A 26,959-nucleotide genomic window follows, 5' to 3' on the forward strand; every position below is an offset into this window, starting at 1 on the left:
TGTTGTGCAGGTGTTTTGCGATAAGGGCCATTCTGTCATATGCTTCAATGAAAGAGTCAACGATGACTTGGAGCTCGGCTTCTAAATTTGTGCACTTGTCATCTGCCTACTGCAGCTCAGTGACTAAGGATAGAGTGACCTTGGTGCTGGAGTGACCCTAAGTTAAAAAAAAATCAAAGATGAGAATCTTTGGCAATCTGGGATTGTTTTGTATGTTTTATTTGAAGTAAAATCGGATGGTGGGTCAAATGTATCTCGTTTGCATTCAAAAACTAGTTTTGTTATAGTCCGTATGTTTCTTGTAACTTTTGGTATTGTATTGATTGTGATTTTAGTGATTTTATTTTTATTCTGGATCATTGCCAACTCCAGGTGAGAAAGTAAATGGGAGGTTGATATCTTGGTCACCTACAGTGAGGCATAGTGGACTGGATTCGTTTTTCTGTTCAAAGATTATATTTTGATCGGAATTTCTGTACTAAGCATGTAAAGTTCTTTGGAATATAATAGAACTACATCAACAAATACAACGCACACATCAGATGTTGGTAATAGACAAAGAGCATTACAAGCCAATAGTTAAGATTTAATTAGAAGATGAAAGTAATTTCATGCTAATGTCAACAGAAAACCAAAAGCCAGATGTGTTTGTTTTTAAGTAAATGGTTTCTGAATTGAAAATTCTGGTTTCTATGTCTGTTTAGGTTGTCACAGTGATTGGTCATGATTCGGAGGATCGAAAGCGTGTGTCTCCCTGTGAAGATGCTGGGTGCTATTCTCAAACCATAATTACAATCAGGCATCACTAGATCAACTTAAGGCTTTGACAGAAATCTCAAAGTCCTGTGAACAATATATCAGTGTGAGTAATTGAGACATCATTACAAATATTTCATGTAGGTATTGGATGGTATTTTCTAGATTCCTCTTTATTAATTAAAGATGTGTTAACCTTTCAACAGTCCAGGATAATTCGTGTCTCCTTGGCTGACTGCTTTTTCAGCTTCTGATCTCCAAATTGAAATAAACACTAGTCTATGAGGAATAAGAAAGAATGAATATTAGAAATAGCTTTTGTTGCTGGACCAATCTTTCTTTCTGCTTCTAATTCTATTTTTTTGCATCTTTCATTTACATTTCTTCTTTCATTTCTATGGCCCTACTACTCCTTTCTGAAGTGGAAGCAAACTGAAACAAAAATACTGTTTGATTGGCTTCAAATTGTCTGAAAGTGGCAAAGGTATTAATGACTGGACCGGTAGCTTCCCAATATAGATTTGGCAAGTTTTGATACATTAAAACTATGAAGGCAGCTGCCTATAAATGTACTTGTTGCAGTCCCTGTATGTGACTATTGTGCTTGAGGGTTAAAGTAGCTTCAGCATTATCGTAGAAGCCTGTTTCCATATTTTGACTCTTGATAAGAATTTATCTCTGAGGAAATGCCAGCATAAACAATGCAAGGCACAGAAAGGAAAATAAATGAACAGGCACAGTTATCTGCTACATCATCATTCAGAAAGTGAAGACTTCAAAGCAATCTAATCATTAAACAATTCTTTATATTGTTGTACTGCTTAGTTGGAGTGTCGCCATATCCGCTTCCTTAAGGAACACTGGGGTTGGTGGGTGTCTCGCGATGGACAAAAAATAAACTCCTGGGGTGGAGCTTCAACTAACAGTGGAAAATGTGCATGTGGAGAAAATGGTAAGAGCTATGCGTAATAATTTAAAAATATAATCCTGTAGCGGCAGCTACCGCGATGCGAGAATAAAGACACGAGTCTGCAAGCTGTGGAACAAGACTGATTTATTTACCCGCCTTGCGCGGGCCTTTTAAGCTGCGCGGTTCCCGTCCTCCAAAAAACTGAAATGACGTACACGCTACGTCATCAAAACTTTTTTGCGCGCGTGGGTTCTCCCCCGTCGCTCAGGGAAGACGAAGGCCCAGCGCCATCTGGGGCCTCGCTGCTCCGATGACACGCGCCCCGACTGCCGAGCTGGTTCGCTTGTGCGGACGGTGAGTCGCCACAATCCATTCTTTTTCTAAATGTCTGAAACATGAACATTTTGTATAAATTTAAGACCTTTCCATCCTTCTTAACTTAAAAAAGGCTTGCCCCCAAAGGTTTTTTTAAAATTTAGTTCTCAGGTAATAGAAAAGAGATGGTGAGGTGTATTCATGACTATCAGTCACAATTCAAACCTGTAATGGAAAGAGTCTCTCTGAGTATTGGGTTTATAAATTATGGCCATTTTAAGCTTATCTTACAGTACTGCCCCCAAGAGCCGATACCTATCATTATCTAAATTAATCTGGAGGAGAAGTGATTTTATCACTGTGTGGAAATTAAGCCTGCTGCTTATTTAGAACAGATTCAAAGTAGCAGCAACCAAAACAAACAAACAATGCCTCTCTTGCCCTTGAAGCTGTGTGAAAAACTCAATTGAATTATTTTTACTGGATTGAATTATTATATGAAGATTTCTTATGAATATCCTGGCAGTCAATTGTAAATATATAGTTATATGCTACTGATAGTTACAGTATTTATAAATACTACATTTTATGAATAGGAAAATTGACCAACTCTTTTGATGCATTAAAAGAAGCCAACATACTTTCTTCCACAGATACCTGTGCTCTAGGTCTTTCCACATGCAATTGTGATGCAAACGATGCTGTTTGGAGACAAGATGAAGGATATTTGATGGACAAAACTGTTCTCCCTGTGCAGGAAGTGAGGTTTGGAGATACAAGAGATTTACCCATTGAGATGGCATTTCACAGAATTGGCCAACTTCGTTGTTCTGGACAGAGTAAGGCACCTTGGAAAACAAATGGGTGACCTTTTTTTTTAAAAGCAGTTCTTCAATTTTGAAGAACTAGTCTAAAATTCAACATGAAATATTAAACAATAATACAATAAATACCTGACTAGTAGAAGAATTAGAGGTAATACAGAGATTGATAATCAAACACTCCAGGATTTCTCTTAAGATTAGACATTCCAGTGACCCTATTCCTACTTCTATTTCCATGAAACCCTGGATCCCAGTTTCTTTCTAGGGTCCAGATTTTACCGAGGTGAGAAGTTGGATTAATGTGGAAAGTGATCTGTTGACTGGTATCTTAGCAAGAATCAGGAGGCTTATATAAGTTTGCACTATATTTTGTGCAGCCTGGACCTCGTAATGATTAGTTTTTGATGCTCTCTTGTATCAGAACCCTTTTCATTAGAATTTTCACCAATGTTCTCTTCCTCCGCTCCTCTAATGACTGCTCTGCTTCAGGATTAAGGCCCAAATCCTTTGGAAATATTGGACCAATTTCATGCTAGCAATAAAAAAATTATACAAAGTGGTAAAACTATTGCATGAGGGAAAGAATGCTCAGAGCAAACACACAGTTTCAATAATTTCAAAGGATCATACAATATTTTGATTCCATGCTGGTTTTTATCTCATGGAAGTTTGTACCTCTGCACATTGTCACTAATGGCCACTAATTTTTTTTGACAGATTAGGTTTCTTACAGAAGGATAAATCCAACTGCTATTAATCTTTCCATAGTCGGAGAAAAACATTCTAGATACAATTGAAACCACTGTTTTCTGATATCTATGTGGAGTACTTTTCCAGTTTTGCCAATGGACTTCAATAAAACTATAGATACTGGAATGGAATGATACAGCATGGAAACATGCCATTTGGCCCAACTCATCCACATCGATCAGTAGGCATCCTTCCATATTAATCCCATCACCAGAATTTGATCCACAGCCTTCTATATCTAAGCAATTCAAATGCTCATCTAATCATTTCTTAAATGACCCAGCTTCAACCACTCCCTCAGGCAGTGTATTCCACTCGCCACTCTCTGGGTGAAGAAGGTTTCCCTGAGATCCCCTCTAAATCTCTTCCCCCTTACCCTAAAACCATGTTCTCTAGCTATGACATGGGGAAAAGTTTCCTGTAGGTAATCCTATCAATACCCCTGCTAATTTTATATTCCTTAATCGTGCCCCCCTCTTAACCTCCTCCACTCCAGAGAGAACAGACCTAGCTTCTCCAATCTCCCTTCATAACTGAAACGATCCATCCAGGCAACGTTCTGGTGAATCTCCTCTGCACCCTCTCCAATGCTATCATATCCTTTTTATACCTTGGTGACTAGAACTGCACAGAGTACTCCAGCTGAGGTCTGGTTGGAAAGTTGGAGCATAACCTCCCTACGCCCCGACTAATGAAAGCCAGTATTCCATATGCCTTGTAAATTAATTGGTGATAAACTGGAAATATGATAGCTGCAGAAAGCATAACAACAAGGCCTTTCTATTTTTTTTTCCTTTTTCATTAACACATAATATTAAAAGCAGATTTTAAACAAGAATATGTTATTTGATGGAACTGAGTAATTATTTTAAATCTGAAAGTTAATTTTTAAGCACAATTCTCTAACCCAAATTCCAGGCACGGCATCTGACCCCCTGACCTTGTCTTTACACTGTTGGGAAATGAACAGCTGGAAGTTAGACTCTGCTTTAGTTGGCTTTTGGTCTCTACTTCCTGTTTGGTTGGTTTGGTTCCTTGCTGTTAGTTGTGGCTGCATGTGAATGCGACTCATTTCTGCTTCTTTCCTTTACCGTCAGTCTCCAAAAAGGTTTAGGCATTATGGTAGCTCACACTGAGGTAAAAGGTAATTTGACCAGATAAAAATGATAGGATAATAGAGAGAACTCAAGATATGGGTAATCCTGAACCCTAATTTTACATGGGTAAATTAATTAGCAGCCAACTGTAACTTTTGATTAGAACATTGCTGACAAATATTTAAAATTTGTAACTTATGGGAGAGGAAACAGACGATTTGTTGTCATCCCACAGACTGAAAGGTAATCAAGAGTTGAATAGTGAAATGAGATGGGGTCAGTTGCTGACTGATCACAGTGGGAACAGTGAGAAAAAGGTTAAAGAAAATCCCAGACTTCCAGCATGGTTTGTTAGGTAACTAATTCCTAATGGCAATGAACAGCCAAGTGATAGTGATCCCAGAAGGATAGCCAGGATTGATACCATTTTTAGTGAAGGGGTAAACGGTTCAGTAGCGAGCATATAATGGCAATATTCTTACTGAGGAAAATGACTAAAAACTGAAATGCTGGGAAGTACTCAACAGGTCAGGCAGCATCTGTGGAGAGAGAAAAAGCATAAAGGTTTCAGTTGGGAAGACCTTCCATTAGGTCCTGAAAAGTTAACTGTTTCTCCGTCCGCAGACACTGCCTGACCTGCTGACTAGTTCCAACATTTTCTGATTTTATTTCAGATTTCCACAACATGAAGTTGTTTTACTTCTCCTTATTAAGACAATGAAAGCATGTGATAAATGATCATATGATGTAGGAGAGCCTTTTTGGAGTCAGAGGCTGATAAATCATGGAAGCATTCAGCACACTGTACAGCAGAAAAGACAGCAAATGGGATCTTGGGGTGTGCAGTTATAGCAATAGTGCACAGATGGCATTTGGACAGAACATGGTCCAGGTCCCATGTGAATAATGTGTGCAATCAGAAAGCCAGCCAAGCATTGGAGAAGGTGAAATGCATGGCAATTAATTGTGGTTGGAACTAAGAATGCTATGAGGATGGATTATGGACATTCTGAATGTTTCTAGTAGAAAATAATCATATACACTCTCACAATTCTAAAGGACACAGACAAACTAATCTCTAAGTTTTAATGTTTGCAGCAACAAAAGTGCACAATAAGACTTTAAAGAGGGAGGATAAAACTACTTTGTACAGAAGTTGAAACACCATGTCAGAGTGGGCTACATGCCGAGTCCTGGAAATGAGATTAGTGTAACACAAGAGATGCTGAGGAACTCAGCGGGTCAGGCTGAGGGATTAGTGTAAACAGGTACTTGATGGCAGCACCAACACTGTGGGTTGAAGGGCTTGTTTCTGTGCTGTATGACCTGATGAATTGCAATGGCACTGACTCTATGTATGAAGTGGACATCCAAGGAGACAGTAAATAAGAGTTGGAAATATACCTAGCAAAGTATTCCACCAGTATAGGATAAGTATTGTGTGACATGGTATTTCCTAGACACGTATCTGCCAACTGGACTTCAATAGCCCTTTCTAGTCCCTCACATTCTCTGAACTGCCTCACCCATGTGTACTATTGGCAAATTTTCATTTTATTTGGGTTTTACCTTTTCAGCTTGCCTCATCGGCTCCCCATCCGCATCTTAAAATAAAATCTTCATTTACACTGAGAACTTTTCCTATCACTTCATCTGATCCACACATAATAATCCCCTCCGGCCTGTTTTTAGAGATGCAGCACTTCTAGAAGGAGAATGATATTGAAACTTCCAAGGAGGGTGCAGTTTGGACTCTCTCACACTTAGCAACACATGTATTAGGCTCACCAACTAGGTCATCTACACATACTTTTCTGTGACAAACAACTACTGGAGTTGGAGAAAAAGGAGAGATCTGTGTCCTTGTCCATTCCTTTGAATCAGGTGTTTCATCTATTTGTCCATCCACTCATCACTGCACTGGTGGGAAAGTCTTTAGGTTTTGGCTGAAATTGTCACTGCTCTCAAAACCAGTCTCCTCAACTAAGTGATCAATTACCCCATCTTCCAGGCTCGATACCTATTTCCTTCTGATGCTTTCAATGCAAATGTTTATTATACATTCAAGTTCTTGTGGCATTATTCATACTAACAGTATGCAAATCAGATTAACAGTAGAAACTGAAGCTGACAATTCTTTTCTGCTAATGCAATGCGATAGAATATAAATAATTTTAATCCAGCCAACCTGACAACTGGCTTGCAGGGATTCAGTAGTGCTGTTGGTTTTGGCCCATGACTGTAGGTTCCATTGTGCCGGTACTGGAGTCGTGTGCGGCCCTGAAGGAGGCAGGGTTCCAAGAGTCACGGTATTATGTCATTGATCCAGATGGAGTTGGAGCAGGAGTTCAACAGTTTGAAGTCTTCTGTGACATGACATCTCATCCATCAACTGGTAATTGGTATTTATTTGAACTAAGCACAATCTTAAACTGAGTTGTTACCAAACACCCTTATAAACCTTCAAAGCACCCTCATAAACTGTCCTTCAAAAACACAGATATACAGAGAAGTTAAAGTAGAGGAACAGGCCATTCTAATCAACCAGCCTACATCAGCTGCAACTCTCCGTCTCAGTAAATAATCCTGATCATATTCCCATTACCCGGATAACTTTGCTATACTGAGAATCTCAGAGGTAACCTGATCCAATTGCATCAAGCTACCATCATATATTTTAATTCAGGCAGTGGTTTCAGGGATTGCTAAAGGTGCAATTAACAGGGCATTATGTTAAAATATCAGCCCATGTCATGGTCCTCTTCAGCCCATTGCCCTGGAGGGAACCACCAGCTAACAGCATTGGCATGGGTCAGTATTACAGCACAGGAGTCAGAGGAGTCCGACCTCTCTCTCTGCCAATGCAGCTTCAGCATGATGACCATAATGTATGCAGAGTGATCCCATTCATTTGAATGGGGCCACCAACCTGGATGGAAAAAGTAAGTGCAGGTGTGCTTTGTTTTCTTTATTTTAAACTATTATTAATATTTTAAATTAATTTATCAGTTAAATATGTTGGTTTTAATTTTTAAAGTTTTGTTTAAATATTTAAAATTATTTATACCTACCTCGGGTGTTTTTAAGCATGCTCGATGATCGAGACGTCAAAAAGCCATCAGAGTGGTTGGGGTCAGGGCCTCAGCATCTGCCACCCAAGGTCTAGTCACCACTTGTGGAAGGCTTGGTTCAATTTGACCCCTGCAGCCACAGAGGTGGCATGGAGTGAAAATGAGGCATGGGCTTGGTTAAGCATGATTCAGAACTTTTCAGAGATGCTGCCCCTCCAGAGAGAAAATGGCCTTGAAAAGTCCAAGCACTACACCATTTGGGCCCTCCCAAAGTTAGCAACACATTTCTGTTAGATAGCCACATGAATGCTAGAATAATGGGGGGCTATGTGGGAGGGAAAGATTAGATAGATATTGGAGCAGGATTAAATGTCAGCAGAACATTGTGGGCCGAAGGGCCTGTACTGTGCTGTGATGTTCTATGTACTAAACTCAAACACTATCTCATATTTATCTGTGCATACTTTTCCTGTTGACAAATAACTGGATAGAAAGGAGGTAGATGTTGGGGGGCTGGGGTGGAGGAGGTGGAATTTGAGGGTGGTAGGCAGTGAAATAAATTGGGTTGCTTTACCATATACTGAGCAAGGCATTCACAATGAGAAATTCAGATTATTAGTGCTCAATTTTTAGTGCTCTTTCAGCTCCAAAAATAATATTTGTGTGAATGCACCCATGGATCACATTTTCCACCATGATGTTGGTAAGGGCATTAGCAAGCACTGAACTTATTTCAGACGTCAGTCAGCAGGCAAAGCTGTTCAAATGTTGCAGTTGCAATTTGGTGCCTGGTTGAAAATATATTCAGGAACAGCAAGGAACCTCACCATTTAAAGGGAACATCTGCTACTTACAGGATACATGCTGCTTGATTTCTTCGAGCTGTTACTATCATTCAAAGCGTGGTCCTTTCTCTAGCTGTTCCATGTTTGAAAGAATGATCAGAACTGGAAATGTATAGCAAACCATCAATGGAACTAACCGGTGGAAAGTGACACACAAAAAGTGCCGGAGGAACTCAGCAGCTCAGGCAGCATCTATGGAGGGAAATAGACAGTTGATGTTTCGTGCCCAGACCCTTCATCAGGACTGGAAGGGAAGAGGGCAGAAGCCGGAATAAGAAGGTGGGGGGAGGGGGAGGAGCACACGCAGGCAGGTGATAGGTGAGTCCAGGTGAGAGGCGGGGGGGGGGGAGGGGGCAAGATGTAAGAAGATGAGAGGTGATGGGTAGAAGAAGCAAAGGGTTGAAGGAGGAGGAATCTGGTAGGAGAGGCCAGTGGACCATGGAATAAAGGATGGAGGGGGGGAGGAGAGGAGATGGTCAGGTCATCAAGGCAGGGGAAGGTAGCCACAGGAATAAGGGAAGATAAAGGAGTGGGGGGGGGGGGAAGAAAAAGGAAGGGGTGGGGTTACTGGAAGTTAGAGAAATTGATGTTGAGGCCATCAGGTTGGAGACTCCCAAGGCGGAATATGCGGTGTTGTTCCTCCAACCTGCGTCTGGTCTCAACATGGCATTGGAGGAGGCCGTGGATGGACATGTCAGTGTGGGAGTGGGTTGTAGAATTGAAGTCACTTCACCCCTTTTTCTCCCCCCCCCCCCCAACCAACTCCTTAGTCACCTGCCAGAAAGTCAGCAGTAATGGGGAAGAAAGTAAAAAATGCCCCAAGTGTTTCCGGCTAAGCTACAAATTCTATCAAACATAGTCTTTATAAGTTTTTAGTGAGCCACTGACTGTTAATGTGTTTGGTGCAGCTATAACTGTGGTAGGCCACGACAGCGAAAAACGCATACGAGTTGCTCCCTGTGAGAGACCGGGCTGTTACAGCAGAAAGATAAAATATGATGCAGAACTGATCCAGCTGAATGCCCTGGCGCATGTTTCTGAATCCTGTGAACAATATGTCAAGGTGAGAGTCTTATACAAGGCTTCATGAACCAAATTTTTAAAATCATGCATTTCTTTGAAAAAACTTACAATTACTATTTTTTGTAACGTATGAGCCTTTCCGTCTCCTAAATTCAATTTATTTAAAAATAAACAGTATGCCTGTTATTTAATTGCAGACTCCTAGATTAACCTGTGGGTCATTTCCTTGTTGGACTCTTCTGACTCTGCTCAGACTCTGACTGGGAAATGGGGTGATTTTCCATTCATTCATCTCTCTAATCTTCAATGTTTCTCTCTTCAACTCTGCTAGTACCTCGCTTAATAGGGTTGGACGTTTAATTTTGATTTCTCAGTTTAAAAAAAGGCTTTATTCTGAGTGTCTTCTCAGAATAAATATGGAAAACAATGTAGCTCTGTACGCTCATCAACATAATGGAAATTAGCCGCTGCTCAACCACCATTCTACTTTTACAACATAAATCACTCTGTGGCATTGTACGTTCACATAACATAATACAGAAACCTCTGTTGGATAATGAGAACTAATACGTAAAACACTGTAACGACTTAAAGTCAAAATATTCAACAAGTCAGGTGGCAGCTGTGAAAATTATCTATTATCTTCTCTCTTGTAGCAGTTGCTACCGCGGAATGAACACAAGACTCTAGTCGTAGAGTTTCAGAACAGAAATATTTATTTTCCCGCCTTGCGCGGGCCTTTTAAGAGAGCCTGTTCCCACCCACTCAAAACGGCAATGACGTATACGCCACGTCATCAAACCTTTCACGCGTGCAGGTTCTCCCTGTCGCTCGGGGAAGACAAAGGCCCCACCGCCATCCTGGGCCTCGCCGCCCCAACGACGCGCAACCCGACCGCCGAGCCAGTTCGCTTGCTCGGATGGTGAGTTGCTACACAACCACACCCCCCCCCCCGCCCCCAGAACTGGCGATACGTTCCCCAAGATCCGCGGGCTGTGTTAGCCACTGCTTAGGAGGTCGGCCTCTGCGTCGCGGTGCTGGAACCTCGACTGGTTGTTGTAGATCTAACTGGGCTGGTTTGAGGCGGTCCATCGTGAAGACCTGCTCCTTGCCCCCAATGTCCAAAATAAAGGTGGACCCATTATTCCTGATGACTCGGAACGGCCCCTCATATGGTCGTTGCAACGGTGCCCGAGGTGTGCCCCTGTGAACGAAAACAAACCTACAGTCTCGTAGTTCTTTGGGCTTACAGGACGGGGCTTGACCGTGCCGCAAAGTGGGAACCGGGGCCAAGTTGCCGAGCCTCTGGCGCAGTCTTTGCAGGACTGCCGTGGGTTGTTCCCTTTCGTCCCGAAGGGAGGGTATGAAATCCCCTGGGACGACCGGGGCGCTCTGTACACGAGTTCAGCTGACGAAGCGTGGAGGTCTTCTTTGGGGGCAGTGTGTATGCCGAGCAGGACCCAAGGCAGTTCGTCAACCCAGTTAGGACCCTTCAGGCAGGCCATCAAGGCTGATTTCAGATGGCGGTGGAAACGTTCCACTAACCCGTTTGATTGAGAGTGGTAGGCCGTGGTGGTGTGCAGCTGCGTCCCCAGCATGTTCGCTAATGCAGACCAGAGGCTGGAGGTAAATTGGGTGCCTCTGTCTGAAGTGATGTGGGCCGGAACACCAAAACGTGAGACCCAAGTTGCGAGCAGCGCCTGGGCACTGGAATCAGTCGTGATGTCAGATAAAGGGGTTGCCTCTGGCCACCTTGTGAACCGGTCCACGATGGTAAGGAGGTACTGGGCTCCTCTTGAAACCGGCAGAGGGCCTACGAGGTCGATGTGGATGTGGTCGAACCTTCTACGGGTAGGCTCGAACTGCTGTGGCGGGACCTTGGTGTGTCGTTGAATTTTCGATGTCTGGCAGTGCTGACAAGTCCTGGCCCACTCCCTGACCTGTTTGCGCAGGCCGTGCCAGACGAACTTGCTGGCGACCAGCCGGACGGTTGATCAGATGGACGGGTGTGCCAACCCATGTATCAAATCGAAAACGTGTTTCCGCCAGGCTGCAGGAACTATAGGGCGGGGTTGACCTGTTGCGATGTCGCAAAGGAGGGTCTGCTGACCTGGACCAACTAAGAAATCTTGGAGCTGCAGGCCCGAGATTGCGGTTTTGTAGCTGGGCAGCTCATCGTCGGCTTGCTGTGCATCAGCCAGGGCCTTGTAGTCGATACCCAGGGACAGGCTGTGGATGGTCGGTCTGGAAAGTGCGTCAGCAACGACATTGTCCTTCCCGGAGTCGTGTTGGATATCTGTTGTGAATTCGGAAATGTAGGACAAATGTCTCTGCTGACGAGCTGACCAGGGATCAGAGACTTTGGAGAAGGCAAAGGACAAAGGCTTATGGTCAGTGAAGGCGGTGAAAGGCCTGCCTTCTAAAAAGTACTGGAAATGCCGGACCGCCAGGTACAGCGCTAGAAGTTCCCGATCAAAAGTGCTGTATTTCAGTTCGGGTGGTCTAAGGTGCCTGCTGAAAAATGCCAGGGGTTGCCAACTGCCTTCGATTAGTTGTTCCAGTACCCCACCCACCGCGGTGTTGGATGCGTCCACCGTGAGGGTGGTTGGGACGTCCTTCCTAAGGTGTACAAGCATCGTGGCGTTTGTCAGGGTGTCCTTGGCCTTAACAAAGGCAGCCGCAGCCTCGTCGTTCCAGGCGATGTCCTTGCCCTTGCCAGACATCAGCGAGAACAAAGGGCGCATGATATGGGCTGCTGCAGGGACGAACCGATGGTAAAAGTTGACGATCCCTAGGAATTCCTGCAGGCCTTTGATCGTGTTAGGACGGACAAAATGGCAGATAGCGTCCACCTTGGCGGGTAGGGGTGTTGCTCCGTCGCCGGTGATTCTGTGGCTGAGGAAATTGATAGAGTCAAGCCCAAATTGGCACTTGGCCGGGTTGATCGTGAGGCCCAAATCATGGAGACGGGAATACAGTTGGCAGAGGTGGGAAAGGTGTTCTTGGTGGTCACGGCTGGCGATTAGTATGTCATCTAAGTAAATGAACACGAAGTCCAGGTCTCGGCCTACCGCATCCATCAGCTGCTGGAATGTCTGCGCGGCGTTCTTAAGGCCGAATGGCATTCGAAGGAACTTGAAGAGGCCGAATGGGCTGATAATCGCAGTTTTGGGGATGTTATCCGGGTGGACCGGGATTTGGTGGTATCCCCGAACGAGGTCCACCTTGGAGAAGATGCAGGCCCCATTTAGGTTGGCTGTGACATCTTGGATGTGAGGGATGGGGTAACGGTCCGGGGTGGTGGCGTCATTCAGCCTGCGATAGTCACTACAGGGCCTCCACCCGCCGGTGGCTTTGGGGACCATGTGCAGGGGGGAGGCCCAGGGGCTGTCTGACCTGCGAACGATCCCCAGCTCCTCCATGCGACGGAACTCTTCCTTTGCCGGGTGGAGCTTGTCTGGAGGTAGCCGTCGTGCTCGGGCATGAAGGGGTGACCCTGTGGTAATGATGTGATGCCGCACCCTGTGTTTGGGCATAGAATTCGTAAACTGAGGTGCCAAAACTGATGGGAATTCGGCTAGGAGCTTGGTGAACTCGTTGCCGGACAGGAAAATGGTAGGCTGGTTTCTCCCAGGGGGTAGGTCTGGAAAGTTCTGGAGTGGACTAGCCGTTTCCCTCGCAGGTCGACTAACAGGTTGTGGGCCCGAAGGACATTGGCTCCCAGGAGTGGTCGGGCGACGGTGGCAAGGGTAAATGTCCAGGTGAAACGGCTGCCGCCGAATTGTAACTGAAGTGTACGGGTACCGAAAGTCCGTATCGTTGTGCCGTTTGCGGCATTGAGAACCGGACCTTGTTGCCTGTTACGAGTGTCACAGCCGGTCGGGGGCAAAATACTGACCTCTGCTCCAGTATTGACGAGGAAACACCACCTGGACTGCTTGTCTCGAACGAATAGGAGGCTTTGTCGGCGGCCAGCCGCCGTAGCCGTTAGCAGCGGCTGGTGCTGGCGTTTCCCTGACTTGCAGGGTGGGCGGCATCGACGGGCCTCCGCGCCCCACCTCTGATGGTAGAAACACAGCTGGTCGCCATTGTCAGCGTCTGTGTTTCTGGGGTGTGGTTGCTCAGTTGCTGGGACTGATTTAGGCAGGCGTTGGGCCCGCAGCCTGGTGATTTGGCCGACGGACAAACCGCGCTTGCGTTTGGCCTTCCACAGGACATCTGCCTGGGCAGCCACCTCACGTGGGTTGCTAAAATCGGCGTTGGCCAACAGCAGGTGAATGTCATCGGGTAGTAGTTCGAAGAAGGCCTATTTGAACATTAGGCAGGGCTTGTGTCCCTCGGCCAGTGCCAGCATCTCATTCATTAGGGCAGATGGGGATCTGTCCCCCAGGCCACCAAGATGAAGCAGGCAGGTGGCGCACTCACGACGGGAGAGGCCGAAGGTCCGAATCAGAAGGTCTTTGAGAGCCAGGTACTTATCCTCCTCCGGAGGAGACTGGATGAAGTCACTGACCTGGGCAGCTGTCTCCTGGTCCAGAGAACTGACCACATGGTAGTACTTTGTGGAGTCAGAGGTGATCCGCCGAAGGTGGAATTGCGCTTCGGCCTGGTGAAACCGGATGCTGGGACGAAGCGTCCAAAAGGTGGGCAGCTTGAGGGCCACTGTGTTGGATGCTGCGTTGTCATCCATTATGCAGGTCCAAAATCCGTTTGGACCACCGGGGTCACCAATGTAGCGGTTGTTACTGCGGAATGAACACAAGACGCGAGTCGTAGAGTTTCAGAACAGAACTGTTTATTTTCCCGCCTCGCGCGGGCCTTTTAAGAGAGCCTGTTCCCGCCCACTCAAAACGGCAATGACATATACGCCACGTCATCAAACCTTTCCCGCGCGCGGGTTCTCCCCGTCGCTCGGGGAAGACGAAGGCCCACCGCCATCTTGGGCCTCGCCGCTTCAATGATGTGCGACCCGACCACCGAGCCGGTTCGCTTGTTCGGACGGTGAGTCGCTACACTCTCCACAGATGTTGCATGACCTGCTGAGTATTTCCAAAATCTTCTGCTGTTAGTTTAAATTTCCAGCATCTGCAGTTCTCTGTTTTTCAAGAATTTTGATTGTACTGCTCAGAGGCTTCAGAAAATTATATGGTGGGAAGTGTTTGGAACAGATACTACCTAAAGAGCATACCAGTAGAGAATAACATTGAGCATGTTTCAGGGTTAATTGCTTGATGATGCTTTGCTGCTCTAACTCAACATTTCTTCTTGTACCCATAGCTGGACTGTCGCCATATTCGCTTCATACAAGCTGGCTGGGGCTGGTGGACATCCTGGGATGGAAGGAAAATGTTCTACTGGGGAGGTGCAACTTCCAATAGTGGACACTGTGCTTGTGGAATGACAGGTACCTGAGAAACTCAACCAAACACTTGGTCTTTAACCTGAAATGTTACCTGTGTGTGTTTTTTTCCCCCCACAGATGCTGCCTGGCTTGCTGAAGGTTTCTGACATTTTCTGTTTTTATTTCAACAAAATAATTGTTCAGCTGTGACACACAAGATGCTGGAGGAACTCAGCGGGTTAGGTAGCATCTATGGAAGGAAATGGACAGACGATGTTTCAGATTGAGGCCCTTCACCAGGAATGGAAAGAGAGAGGGCAGAAATCAGAAGGGTGGGGAGAGAGGGAGGAGCTTGCAGGTGGTAGGTGAATCCAGGTGAGGGAGGGGGGACAGTGGGAATGGTGCAAGAAGCTGGCAGGTGATAGGTGGAAGTGACCCAGGGCTGTAGAAGATGGAATCTGATAGAAGACGGAATCTGATAGAAGACAGCAGACTATGGAAAAAAAAACCGAAAGGACATGGGGAGGGGAACCGAAGAGAGGAAATAGCGATGAATTAGCAGATTGAGAGGGTGGGGGAGGGGAAAGAGAAGGGGTGATGGGGCCAGTGGGATAAGGGAAAACAAAGGGGGGGACAGATTGGTTACCAGAAGTTAGAGAATCTCCCTCATTAGAGAATCCTCCCTCCAGTTCCCCTCCCCACCTCCTTCCCCTTATTCCATGGTCCGCTGTCCTCTCCTATCAGATTCCATCTTCTTCAGCCCTGGGTCACTTCCACTTATCACCTGCCAGCTTCTTATATCATTCCCAATCTCCCCCTCTCATCTGAATTCACCTATCACCCACCAGCTCTTGCTCCTCCCCCTCCCCTTTTACACTGGCTATCCCCCCTCTTCCTTTCCAGTCCTGATGAAGGGTCTCAACCCGAAATGTCGACTGTCCATTTCCCTCCATGGATGCTGCCTGACCCGCTGAGTTCCTCCAGCATCTTGTGTGTTGCTCCAGATGTCCACTATCTGCAGAATCTCTTGTGTCTCCAATCGTTCAGTTGTATACGACCTAAAATCCCAAGTACTTTGATGATTTAAAAGCTTCCTGTCACACATTCTTAGATTTGTTATGGCATGAGAGAAAGTAATTCAGCCGATTGAGTCTATGCCAGCTTCAACTGGAGAAGTCTAATCAGTGCCAAACCTCAGTTCTTTCCCCATTGACTCTCAAATTACTTTCTCTTCAGTGCCTATTCACTTACCGTTTGAAGTCAACAGTTGACTTTGTTTCCCCTATCCCTACCCACAGATCATAAATATTCTCTGGTTTAAAATAAAACTTTCCTTCAAATCCTTCCACTTTTTGCCCAACATTTAAAATCTGTGCTCCTATTGTTCTTGATCCATGTGTGATCCTCTATCTACCCTATCTAAACCAGTCCTCTTGTCATCTGCTCTCAACCTTCTTTGGTCCAAGGAGAACAAGAATATAAAATGAATATGTCATTTGATTTGATTTAAAAGAAAATACCCTCTGGTGACTTTAAGGTGACTTACAATATTTTTCATTCTACTGCTTCAGTCTGGAATAATTTTTTTTATTTAGTTTCAGCTCCTCATGAATTCCATTAATGAAGACAATACATATAGTTTTAGAACAGTTCCAATGGAAGTTGAACCTCTGGATTAACTTGATATAAATGTTTGCTGGCTTGTTTTCCTTGTTCCCAGTGTCAGCAGGTTAGAGAGGAACACACACGTCTGAATGAACACCTGCTGAAATTTAATCAGTTCCTTGTATATCCAGAGGTTGCATTTTAGTTTGGGGGATTTATTGTAATCCATAACCGTTGGTGTATTTGAGTTGATGTGGACCTTTCAAGAGGTAAGAAGGGATAGTTATCTTCCATATTTGCCAAATTCTTGAAAATAAATGAACTGGTTAGCTGTAGAGTGCAAATACTATTTTGTCTTGGGGGAGCTACTACAGTGAATCTATTGAAGGCAAAGAATTGCAGCTATAGGGAAAAACAAGGTCATGTGGTGACTTAAGGTGAGGTAGTGTTCTGGGTAAATGGACTTTATGTAGGGCTGAGGCTGAAGAGAATTTTTAAAAGATCGTACAGTGAGGGTGATGGAGCTAAGGAATGAACTCAGGAAAGGAGCTTCCTTCTGGTATATAACAGATTAACACCCGAGTCAAAATATACCTTAATCATTGCATCAGTTGTTGGCTTCTGAATCTTTTTTGCTGTTCCTACAGATTCTTGTTCTGCCCCGGGAATTCTCTGCAATTGTGACAGCAATGATCACATCTGGAGAACAGATGAAGGGATCCTGCGAGATAAATTATCACTGCCCATACAAGCCGTATACTTTGGTGACACCAAGGATGCACCATTAGAGATGGCCTTTCATACCATAGGAAAACTCATGTGTAAAGGAAAAGATGGGACACAGAACTACCAATCATTATGATGACACTGGCACTCATCAACCAAAAGGTGAATAACTTGTATCTCTCATTCCCAACCATGAGAGAAATTTAATTATATAAATGTTTTTAAACTAGGGTGGACTTCAACATCAGGAAGAAATTTAGCTGCAACTTAACTGACTTTTTTTTAAACAAAATACCCATTCAGGGCAACTGGACTGTGATAGTCTTGATCCTCCACACAGGCTCCCGCCCATCCCCCTCCCCATCCCCAAGCCTTCGTCATTACTTTACTGAAATATCCTTCTATTACTTCCTTCCTCCTGCACTTTTCCAGTCTCTCCCTTTATTGACCCTCACTCCTTAACCAATATACTATTTGGATTTTTAGAAGACATTTGACTTTGCAAAGTAAAAGGTTCCTGCACAAGGTAAGGGCTCACAGTGTTGAGATAATATATTGGTTAAGGATTGAGGGCCAGCTAACTTACAGAAAACTGGCCAGGGTAAATGGATCATTTTCAGGTTAGCAAGCTTCAACTTGTAGGATGCCACAGAGAAAATTATTGGCACCTAACTATCTACAATCTATATTAATGGCTATAATGAAGGAATGAGTGTACTGCAGCCAAATTCGCTGACAATACTTACACAAGTAGGAAATCAAGTTGTGAAGTGGATGAAGAGTTTATGAAGGGTTCTGGATAGGTCAAGCACAATGGCAAAAATTTGGTAGATGGAATATAATGTGGAGAATATGAAGTTATCCAATAAGGTAGGAAAAATAATAAAAAAAAGCAGAATGTTGTTTAAAAGACAATAGAATGCTGCTGCACGGAGGGATCGGAGACAAAGTTAGTGTGCACGTACAGCAAGTAATTAGGAAGGTTGGCCTTTATTGCGAAGGGGATGAAGACAGTAACAGAGCAGAGACAGGCCCTTGGACCGAATTTGTCCAAGCTGACCATCAAGTATCCATGTATACTAATACCATTTATCAGCATTTAGTCCATAGCCTTCTATGCCTTGATGATTCAAGTACTCAGCTGGGTCATTTTCTACATTAGAGAAATCCAGAAAAAGGGGAATGGTTTCAGAAGTTTGGCTTGCCCATTTTACTCTGAGAAGAACGTTTGAAATTCTTTATCCCAGAGAGCTTGCAACTACACACATTCCCAGGACTGGGTTTCCATAGGTTAGTTTGCACAGTTAACATTAGAAGACTGCATAATTCATACGTTCAGATTAATTTCACTTTATTGAGTGCAGTAATTACACAACCACCTTTAACATTATCATGCTGAAGTAGACCTGTCAAAAGCACAAACCGAAGGAGAAAACAAAGTTAAGCCTTGGGTCAGCACTGTCTGCAGCACAAAGGCTGACAGAAATGTACAGTACACATTTCATCCCATAGATTTTGCTGTTTTCATTTCTGTTTCTCATGCAATTGCAATATCCTACACAGTAAACTGGCATCCCATTTTGTTATGTTGATTGAACTGAATTTATGATTGACAAAACTGTCTCTCCTTGCAAATCTTCACCGGCTCTCTTTTATTCATTACTGAATCGGTTACTGCTTGTCCCTTAATTTCTATTGATGTGTGGTCCAAACTCCAAATATAATCAAAAACAAGTGTTCTTCTAGTCTTGAACATCAAAGTAATCAATGATTGGTTCCTCCTTAAATGGCTTTTGCAAGGTGAAAGCTCCATTGTCAATCCTGGATGATTACAGAAAATTATTTTTAGATTTCAGCATTTTGCAATTTAGTAACGTGCATGTTACAACACTTAAATTTGACCTGTTGAGTATTATCCCAATGCACAACTATTTGGCTTTCCTCTTCCCATCTTTAAACTTAATCACCCAACTCTGCTGCTATCTCATAACAATCCAGCCAGCTGTCTGAGGTATGCATTCATCTATAAAGGCTCCCAGATAACAAGAGGAAACCTCCCATCCTGATATGCAACTCCAAAACCACAAATATGGTTGATTCTTAAATGCCTCCTCAGTTCAGGAGCAATTATGGAAGGGCAGTAAATGGCAGCTTTGCCAGTGATGTCCATGTGAACGAATAGTAAGAAAGGGCAATGGCTCAGTTTTCTCATCCTTTGAAAATCCCTCTATGGCCTTACCTCTCCTAATCTTACCTTTTTAATTAAATGTCAGATTTCATTTGCTAATACACCAGTGAAGAGCCCTGGGAGGATTTACTGTGTTTAAGTGACATTCCCTGGGTGAGTTCACAGAATGAGCTACAAGAGAGAAATGTTCTGCGGAAAGCCTGAGGGTACATGAAGTCCAGACACATCAAATTAAGTAATGCTTCAGCTAAGTAAGCTGAGACCCTCAAATGGGACACTTACAGAAACAAATCATAGTTGGCATTTCCAAAAATTGAAAAAAATTGTGGAGGTGGTGGTGTTTAATGGGGGTGGGAGGGGGTATGGTGGCAAATAGCATTTGGAGACCTTCAGAATTGTGTACTCTTCTGATCACACTAGAGAAGAATTATGATAACACTGGAAGGTGCAGAGGATATTTACAAGGAGGTTGCTAGGGCTGGAAAATTGTAGCTATGGATTGGATATGCTCTTATTGTTTTCCTTGGAGCTAAGAAGATTGAAGGGAAGCTTAATTGACGTGCATAAAATACGAGGAGCCTGGAGAGGGTAGGTAGGAAAAGCAAATTTTACTGAGCAGAGGCGTCAAAAACCAGGGGTCACAGATTTAAAGGAATTGGTAGGGGAGAAAAGATAATGTTTTCTTTCATCCAAAAGCTGGTGGAGATCTGGAATTCAAAGCCAGAAAGGATGGTAGAAGCAGAAAGCCTCACATTTAAGTAGAACTTGGATGTGTGACCTGGAGGGCTATAGACGAATATTAGAACGTGGCTTTTTGACCAATACAGACGTAATGGCCCAAATGGTCTTCTTTCTGTGGCAGCAGATTTTCTGTGATGCTATAAACTGTAGCCATTCACGATGGAAATTGGAAAGAATCAAGATTTAGTTGAACATTCAAAATGTAAGGCGTTCAGAAGAGGCTAATAACTGAAATAAAAGTTTGCAAGGACCTTAAACATTCTCTTCCACACCTAGCAATGCCCGTTATCACAGGATCCTCAGCAAAAGGTCACATTCTGAGAGTAGTGTGCAAAAGATAACTATCCTAAATCCAAACTATTGGATCAAGTGTGAAGCTAACAGTCTAACAATTGAGAACACATCATTTCATATCTTCAGCTTCAACAGTGATGGAAGGAGGCAACTCCCGAGTATTACAATGCAGGAGTCTTGTGTGGTTCATTGAGTTCATGTTGGCTCTCTGTTGAGCAGTCTGGTCAATTCTATCTCCTCACTCTATCTCTGTGACATTGCACGTTTATTTCCCTTAAGTGCTTATCCAGTTTCATTTAGAAATCACTGATCGTCTCCATTTCCATCACTCTCCTAGGCAGCAAGTTTCAGATAGTTTAAAAAGAGGTTTTCCCTGCATTCTTCTAGTCTCTTGCCCAAAACCTGGCACCTGTGTCTCTAGTCCTTGTATAATGCTATGATTTGGTTCAAGATGGGTTCAGGTGAGAGTTCAACTAAATGGCTGAAATTGAAACAGTGTGGGCATTGTTCAGCTTCGTCAGCTGTTGGCTGTAAACAATGTATGATGTAATGTTCGCTCCTCTGGTATAGCACGAAGGGATGCCCAACCTGCCATCACTGACCTTTTAGCATTACTGCCTCTCTGGGATTCATGCTTGGTTCCAATCATATTAATTTCAGAGGTCCCAAAGAAAGAATAGATTTTACATAATTACATTTTTCTTTGTTTAAGATTTAGTTTGGCTTTGCGCACAGGAAATTATATTGGTAAAATCACAGTTGGTAGATTAAAACTGATGTACATCAAGGTACTTACTTGGTTACTTGTTGCCTGTAGTGGGCAATTGGTGGTGGTGGTCTAGTCGCCATCTCTCTCTCTATCAAAGTAGTCAGTGAAACATTTGGACATATGGATTTTCCTCTGGGAAGAAGAGTAATTTATTGAAAATAGTCCAAACAAAGGAAGAAGAAGAAGAAAAGTCTGATCCGATCTGTTGCAGTTTAAGACTAAAAGTACTAATATGGGTGTAGCTGAATAAAATTAATTCAACTCCTTCTACAATTCCACATCATGTGCCAGCTTTCAGCACAGTATCACCATTAATCTTTGATTTCCAGTTGATAAACCACTACCTAAAAATCAAATATTTTTAGGAAATGTACGGCTTTAGGCCTCCTGCTGTCCCTCCTTCCCCAGTTTTGAAAATTAAGTCTTCCTTTATAACTGCTTTACTTTTTCAACAAGTTCTTCGATCACTATAGCTAGGAAACTTGCTACTTCATTGCTGTCAGGTGACTTGTGGACAACTCAAACATTACATCCAAGTTCTGCTGTTAATGTAGTATGTACTTCAACCCTTTACCTTCATTCCCCACTTTGAACAATAATCTTCCTGAAGGCTCTTCATGAAATCATCATTTAGAGCATAGAACATTACAGCACAGTTCAGGCCCTTCGGCCCACAATGTTGTGCCGACATTTTATCCTGCTCTAAGATCTATCTAACCCTTACCTCCCACATGGCCCTCCATTTCTCTATCATTCATGCGTCTATCTAAGAGTCTCTTAAATGTCCCTAATGTATCTGACCCCAGAACCTCTGCAGGCAGTGTGTTCCACGCACCCACCACTCTCTGTGTAAAAAAAAAACTTACCTTTGACATCTCCTTATACCTTCCTCTAATCACCTTAAAATTATGTCCTCATGTTTCGCCCTGGGAAAAAGTCTCTGATTGTCCACTCGATCTATGCCTCTTATCATCTTGTACACCTGTATCAAGTCACCTCTCATCCTCCTTCTCTCCGAAGAGAAAAGCCCTAGCTCGCTCAACCTATCCTCATAAGACATGCTCTCCAATCCAGGCAGCATCCTGGTAAATCTCCTCTGCACACTCTCTAAAGCTTCCACATCCTTCCTATAATGAGGTGACCAGAACTGAACACAATACTCCAAGTGTGGTCTAACCAGAGTTCTATAAAGCTGCAACATTACCTTGCGGTTCATGAACTCAATCCCCCGACTAATGAAGGCCAATGCTCCATACGCCTTCTTAACAACCTTGAGGGATCTATGGACATGGAGCCCAAGATCCCCCTGTTCCTCCACACTACTAAGAGTCCTGCCATTAACTTTGTATTCTGCCTTCAAATTTGATCTCTCAAAGTGTATCACCTCACACTTTTCTGGGTTGAACTCCATCTGCCACTTCTCAGCCCAGCTCTGCATCCTATCAATGTCCTGTTGTAACCTACAGCAACCTTCTACACTATCCACAACACCACCAACTTTTGTATCATCAGCAACCTTATTAACCCACCCTCCCACATCCTCATCCGAGTCATTTATAAAAATCACAAAGAGCAGGGGTCCCAGGACAATCCCTGTGCAACACTACTGGTCACCAACCTCCAGGCAGAATACACTCCAGCTACAAACACCCTCTGTCTTCTATGGGCGAGCCTATGTCCTCTAGTCAATCTCTTCTATGTCCTTTAGTATTCGACATTTCTACCCTGGGAAAAAAAGATTCTGACTGTCCACTCTTTCTGTGCCACTCAACCTTCTATCAGGTCCCTGACGCTCCAGAGAAAACAACCCAAGTTTACTTCTGAATTAAAGTAACGCTCAATAGGGACTAATAGAACCCTTATAGTTAAGAAGAAAAAAGGCAAGCTGGATTTGTTCTCCAAAAGGAAGTCTATCGAGCCAAATTGTCCCATGCACATCACATAAATATGAACAGCAGAAAATTAATATACTTTTTTTTGAAGCCAGCAATGGCTTCCTCACACTCACTTCACAGCAGTGATAACAACATTGCGCTTGGGTTCACTATCATAGCTGACACTTTCAACACCATAGACCTCAGCCAGCTCATGAATGATCTTGCGATGCTCCCTGTTCATAGGGGGATAGCAACGGCTTTTCTTCTGCTGTTTGCCCTGGATTTTTTAAAGAAAGGAAACACAATATTTTCAAATAAAAATATTTTTTTTTGCTGACTGATATCTGTTAATCTCTACTGGTACACTTTAACTTGGCAACATTTTCACTTGGAAAGGAAGAGTGGAAATATTGCAGCAATCCTCATAAGATTAATGAGATAACAACTTTGCAGAATTTTCCTGCCTGTCATACACTATTACTTCATTTAAAGGATAGCAAGGCAACATATTCTCAGGTCTTTGACAATGTGATTTTACACAATCCAATAGGAAAGAGATGACAGAGCTTTATCCCATTTTCGCTCTCTCTCCAGCAAAGCACTTGATATTGGAATTTGCTTGGATGTCCAGGAATGAACAGAAACTCATTGGACCAATTTTCCCTAAATGCTTTTAGCTAAAGAAACCCCCAGGCACCCAAAGCAGGATCTTAAACTAAAATGGCAGTTTGGGACAAGACATCTGCTTGATGTAGCAGGTGAAGCCTAAAATAAGCTTGGCTGCCTCAAAATTGTTAAATTCACTGTAGTTTATAAGAGACTGCATGGCTTTCTGGTGGTTTGGATCGGAAAGATACCCTCTCCTATTGGTTACCAAGTCATTGCTGAGGCATTCAAGTGCTACTTGAATGGTGGCTTAACTTTAATGCTTCACAAACTGGAAGCTTAAAGACTTGAGATACTTAGGAAGATTTTCTTGCAATCTTTTGCTAAGACTTCTCCAACACTAAATCTAAGTTATTCCAGCAATTGTCTTGGGTACTTCAACTAAAAACAGTGAATGCCATGCCACTCGCTTGCCTGGACACACTTTGTAGGAGTTATCAGGAGAAAGGGGGTGCTTGTTCAATACCTTGCTCAGGATCTGCAGGAAGGATAAGAATGATAATGCAAAGCTGGATTCCGTCCTATCCATGCTAATAGGACATTTCTCTTTTGGAGTACATCGACCAGGTCATCTGGTTCCACAACTGAGAAACTGTGCATCCCCTCATTCATTCTACAATGTCATTCATTCCTTCAGTCATCCTACAATGTCCCATGTGCCATTCAGCACATTCAACACTCAGCAGTAGCAGCTGAGTGCAGCCTACTGCTCCGTTGTAAAGATTTGAGACTAATCATTGCTTGAACACCAAACTTGAGGGACTGTTTTAGCATCTCCTGGTAATTTCAAATTTAAGTAATCAGCAAGTTAGGACCAAAATTGTATGCCAAAATGATTTTCTCAAATTATCATGACTTTTCAAGCACAATACTGATGTAGCATCTCTTCACTCTTTCACGACAGTGACAGCCTGAGGTTTTTTTTAAAAGCTAAGCCTCAAGTCAGCACCGTATCATGTCATAGCATACAAAAGTATGACACCAACTTCAATAAATTTTTCTGCCCACTTTAGGAAAAAAAACAAACTCTTAACCATTAAATAAATAATCCTGATTTGTGGCAGAAATCCACAGAAGAGGAATTTTATTTCTACTCCTTTTTAAACATCATCTGCCATTCAGATTTTGAGCTAATTGATCCAAGGGTACATCATGACTAAAATATTCCACTGTCCTGCTGGGTGAACATTTCCAAAAGAGCAGTGGTCAATATTGAATAACAGCAGTAACATTTTCCTGCTTTGTGTTTAGTTTTGTCCAAATCACTACATTCTACCTGCCCTTCTATATTGGGCTTTCAGGCAAGATGCTCTTAGTATTAAAATACACTCAAATACAATTTATTAACTAGAGAACTAACCTTATTGACAGCTTCTACAAGAGCCTTAATTTCTTCTTCCACTTCAGTCACAAACTTTAAATCTTTCCTTCAGTCAGGAAGAAAACATATACCACTTAAGCACACATTATTATACATCTTATGGATTTACTCCATGCATATAATTAAATAGATTTTAATGAACAACACCTATGCTTTCCACTGTTGACCACTCCAAATCGATTTTTTAAATAGCTATTCACCATCTCATATTAGTCCATCAGTAAGTGGGTTGTACATGCCCACATTCCAACATGAACTCATAAAAGCAATTACAATTTTATCAATCCTAGTTATTCACAACTTGTAGCATTTTCTCAAACCTTTCAGTAAAGAATATGGAACAAGAAAACTGTCTCAGTGCTCTATTCAGAAGACAAAATAACTTTGTTGGTCTAGTCTATTTTAGTGAAGAAACCAATTATAAAAACAGAAGGTTGAAAAAGCCATTTCAATTGTGCAATGGTGAGGGGAAGCAGATTTTTGATAAATAGCACCAAATAAACAACTCACAATAATACAAACACATTCACTTATGTGCATACCAACAGTGGTGCAGTTGTCAATGGCAAGAAATTTTCTGGCTTCCCAATGCAAAGGCAAGAATCACCATATTGTTTTAAAAGGAGAAAAGATTGAAATCCAATACAAAACAGAACATTTTGTTTTATACCAATCAGATTCACAAACATTTAAAATCAAATAGTTTTGAGGGAAATTATTCAGAATTCTTCAAGCAGTTTCATAAAAACTTTGACCTGTTCTCTTACTAAATTCTCTTGCTGTTCTCTTGTAATGCCAGCATTTTCTTCCACTCCGAACTATGAAAGTTAGATACTTAACTAAGAGTATTGTTTGTTAATAAAGTAACCATAGACACATTAACCTATCCATTTAGCAGCCAGGATGTTACACATCCAGGCATAGTTTTAACATTGGTTCTTGAATATCTACACTTCATTTCACTCCAGGTAAATCAATTAGTCTGTGCTTACCTTGCTTCTTCCTTCAGACTGTCACTGTACTTGGATCCTAAACTGCGAGTGTGAAACGGATCTGAGGCAGGGTTAATATTTAAAGCATCTGCTACCCGTCTGTGAAAAAGATAAACGTTAAACGTAGTAATGCACAGCAGCAAAGAGGAATTTAAAAGGTTATGTGGTGACAGGTAAGCAACTGAAATATCCAAGACAAATTGTTGGAATCTTATTGTGCTCATAATCCTGATTCAATGGGTTCACACAATAACTGGTGACACTTACAGCCCAGTGACAGCAATCTTGCCTCAAATTTACAAATCCGTTGATTAGTCACAGTCCACATTTACAAGCACATAATGTTGAGGTAGTGTTGTACTTGTCAAAGGTACCATTGTGTAGATGAGATCTCACTATGCATTCATTTACACTAACCCCACTTCATTCTCTCCACATTCTATCACTCACCTATACTCCAGGGGCAACCAACAACAGCCACCTTAACCTACCAACACACATCTTTGGAGGAGAGGGGAAGTTGGAGCACCCGGAGGAAACCTATACGTTAAAGGCAGAATGGGCAATGGAAATCAGGATTGAACCTGGGTTGCTGGAGCTGTGAAGGGCTGCACCACTACACCACCCTCAAAGGAAAATCGGTTCATCTCTTATTTTTTTCTACAGGCTGCTATTTGTTGGACTATATTGTGCATATTAGTCACAGTTACAAAGCAAGTACACTTCAAAAGGACTTCATTGGTTATAATGTATTTTGAGACATTTTGGCCTTAAGGCAAGATTGCTAC

The 26,959-nt window shown here is 43.0% G+C and overlaps 2 protein-coding genes across 2 annotated transcripts in view; one reads left to right on the plus strand and one right to left on the minus strand.

Annotated features, from left to right (window-relative positions):
• Positions 1-712: 712 nt before the first annotated feature.
• On the plus strand, positions 713-26,747 carry LOC127570895 (neurexin-4-like). The gene is made up of 8 exons (XM_052016801.1): positions 713-862; positions 1,582-1,708; positions 2,635-2,820; positions 6,898-7,047; positions 9,477-9,631; positions 14,869-14,995; positions 17,185-17,425; positions 26,633-26,747. Exons 3-7 carry the CDS (start codon positions 2,712-2,714, stop codon positions 17,397-17,399), a joined length of 756 nt encoding a protein of 251 aa, XP_051872761.1. The 5' UTR covers positions 713-862; positions 1,582-1,708; positions 2,635-2,711; the 3' UTR covers positions 17,400-17,425; positions 26,633-26,747.
• Positions 18,604-26,959, minus strand: part of nfx1 (nuclear transcription factor, X-box binding 1) — a 47,770-nt gene continuing 39,414 nt past the window's right edge. Inside the window, 5 exon segments of the mRNA XM_052016800.1 lie at positions 18,604-19,084; positions 21,283-21,387; positions 23,264-23,409; positions 25,159-25,225; positions 26,172-26,270. Coding sequence (XP_051872760.1) covers positions 19,006-19,084; positions 21,283-21,387; positions 23,264-23,409; positions 25,159-25,225; positions 26,172-26,270 — 496 coding nt within the window. The 3' untranslated portion in view covers positions 18,604-19,005.

Source organism: Pristis pectinata, chromosome 5 (genome assembly GCF_009764475.1).
Source record: "Pristis pectinata isolate sPriPec2 chromosome 5, sPriPec2.1.pri, whole genome shotgun sequence".
Lineage (NCBI taxonomy): Eukaryota > Metazoa > Chordata > Chondrichthyes > Rhinopristiformes > Pristidae > Pristis > Pristis pectinata.

Coding starts and splice junctions, on each gene's coding strand:
- LOC127570895 (XM_052016801.1), top strand. CDS start 2,712: ATGGACAAAACTGTTCTCCCTGTGCAGGAAGTGAGGTTTGGAGATACA. Junction 2,821..6,897: donor ACTTCGTTGTTCTGGACAGA/GTAAGGCACCTT, acceptor CCATGACTGTAG/GTTCCATTGTGCCGGTACTG. Junction 9,632..14,868: donor CCTGTGAACAATATGTCAAG/GTGAGAGTCTTA, acceptor TTGTACCCATAG/CTGGACTGTCGCCATATTCG.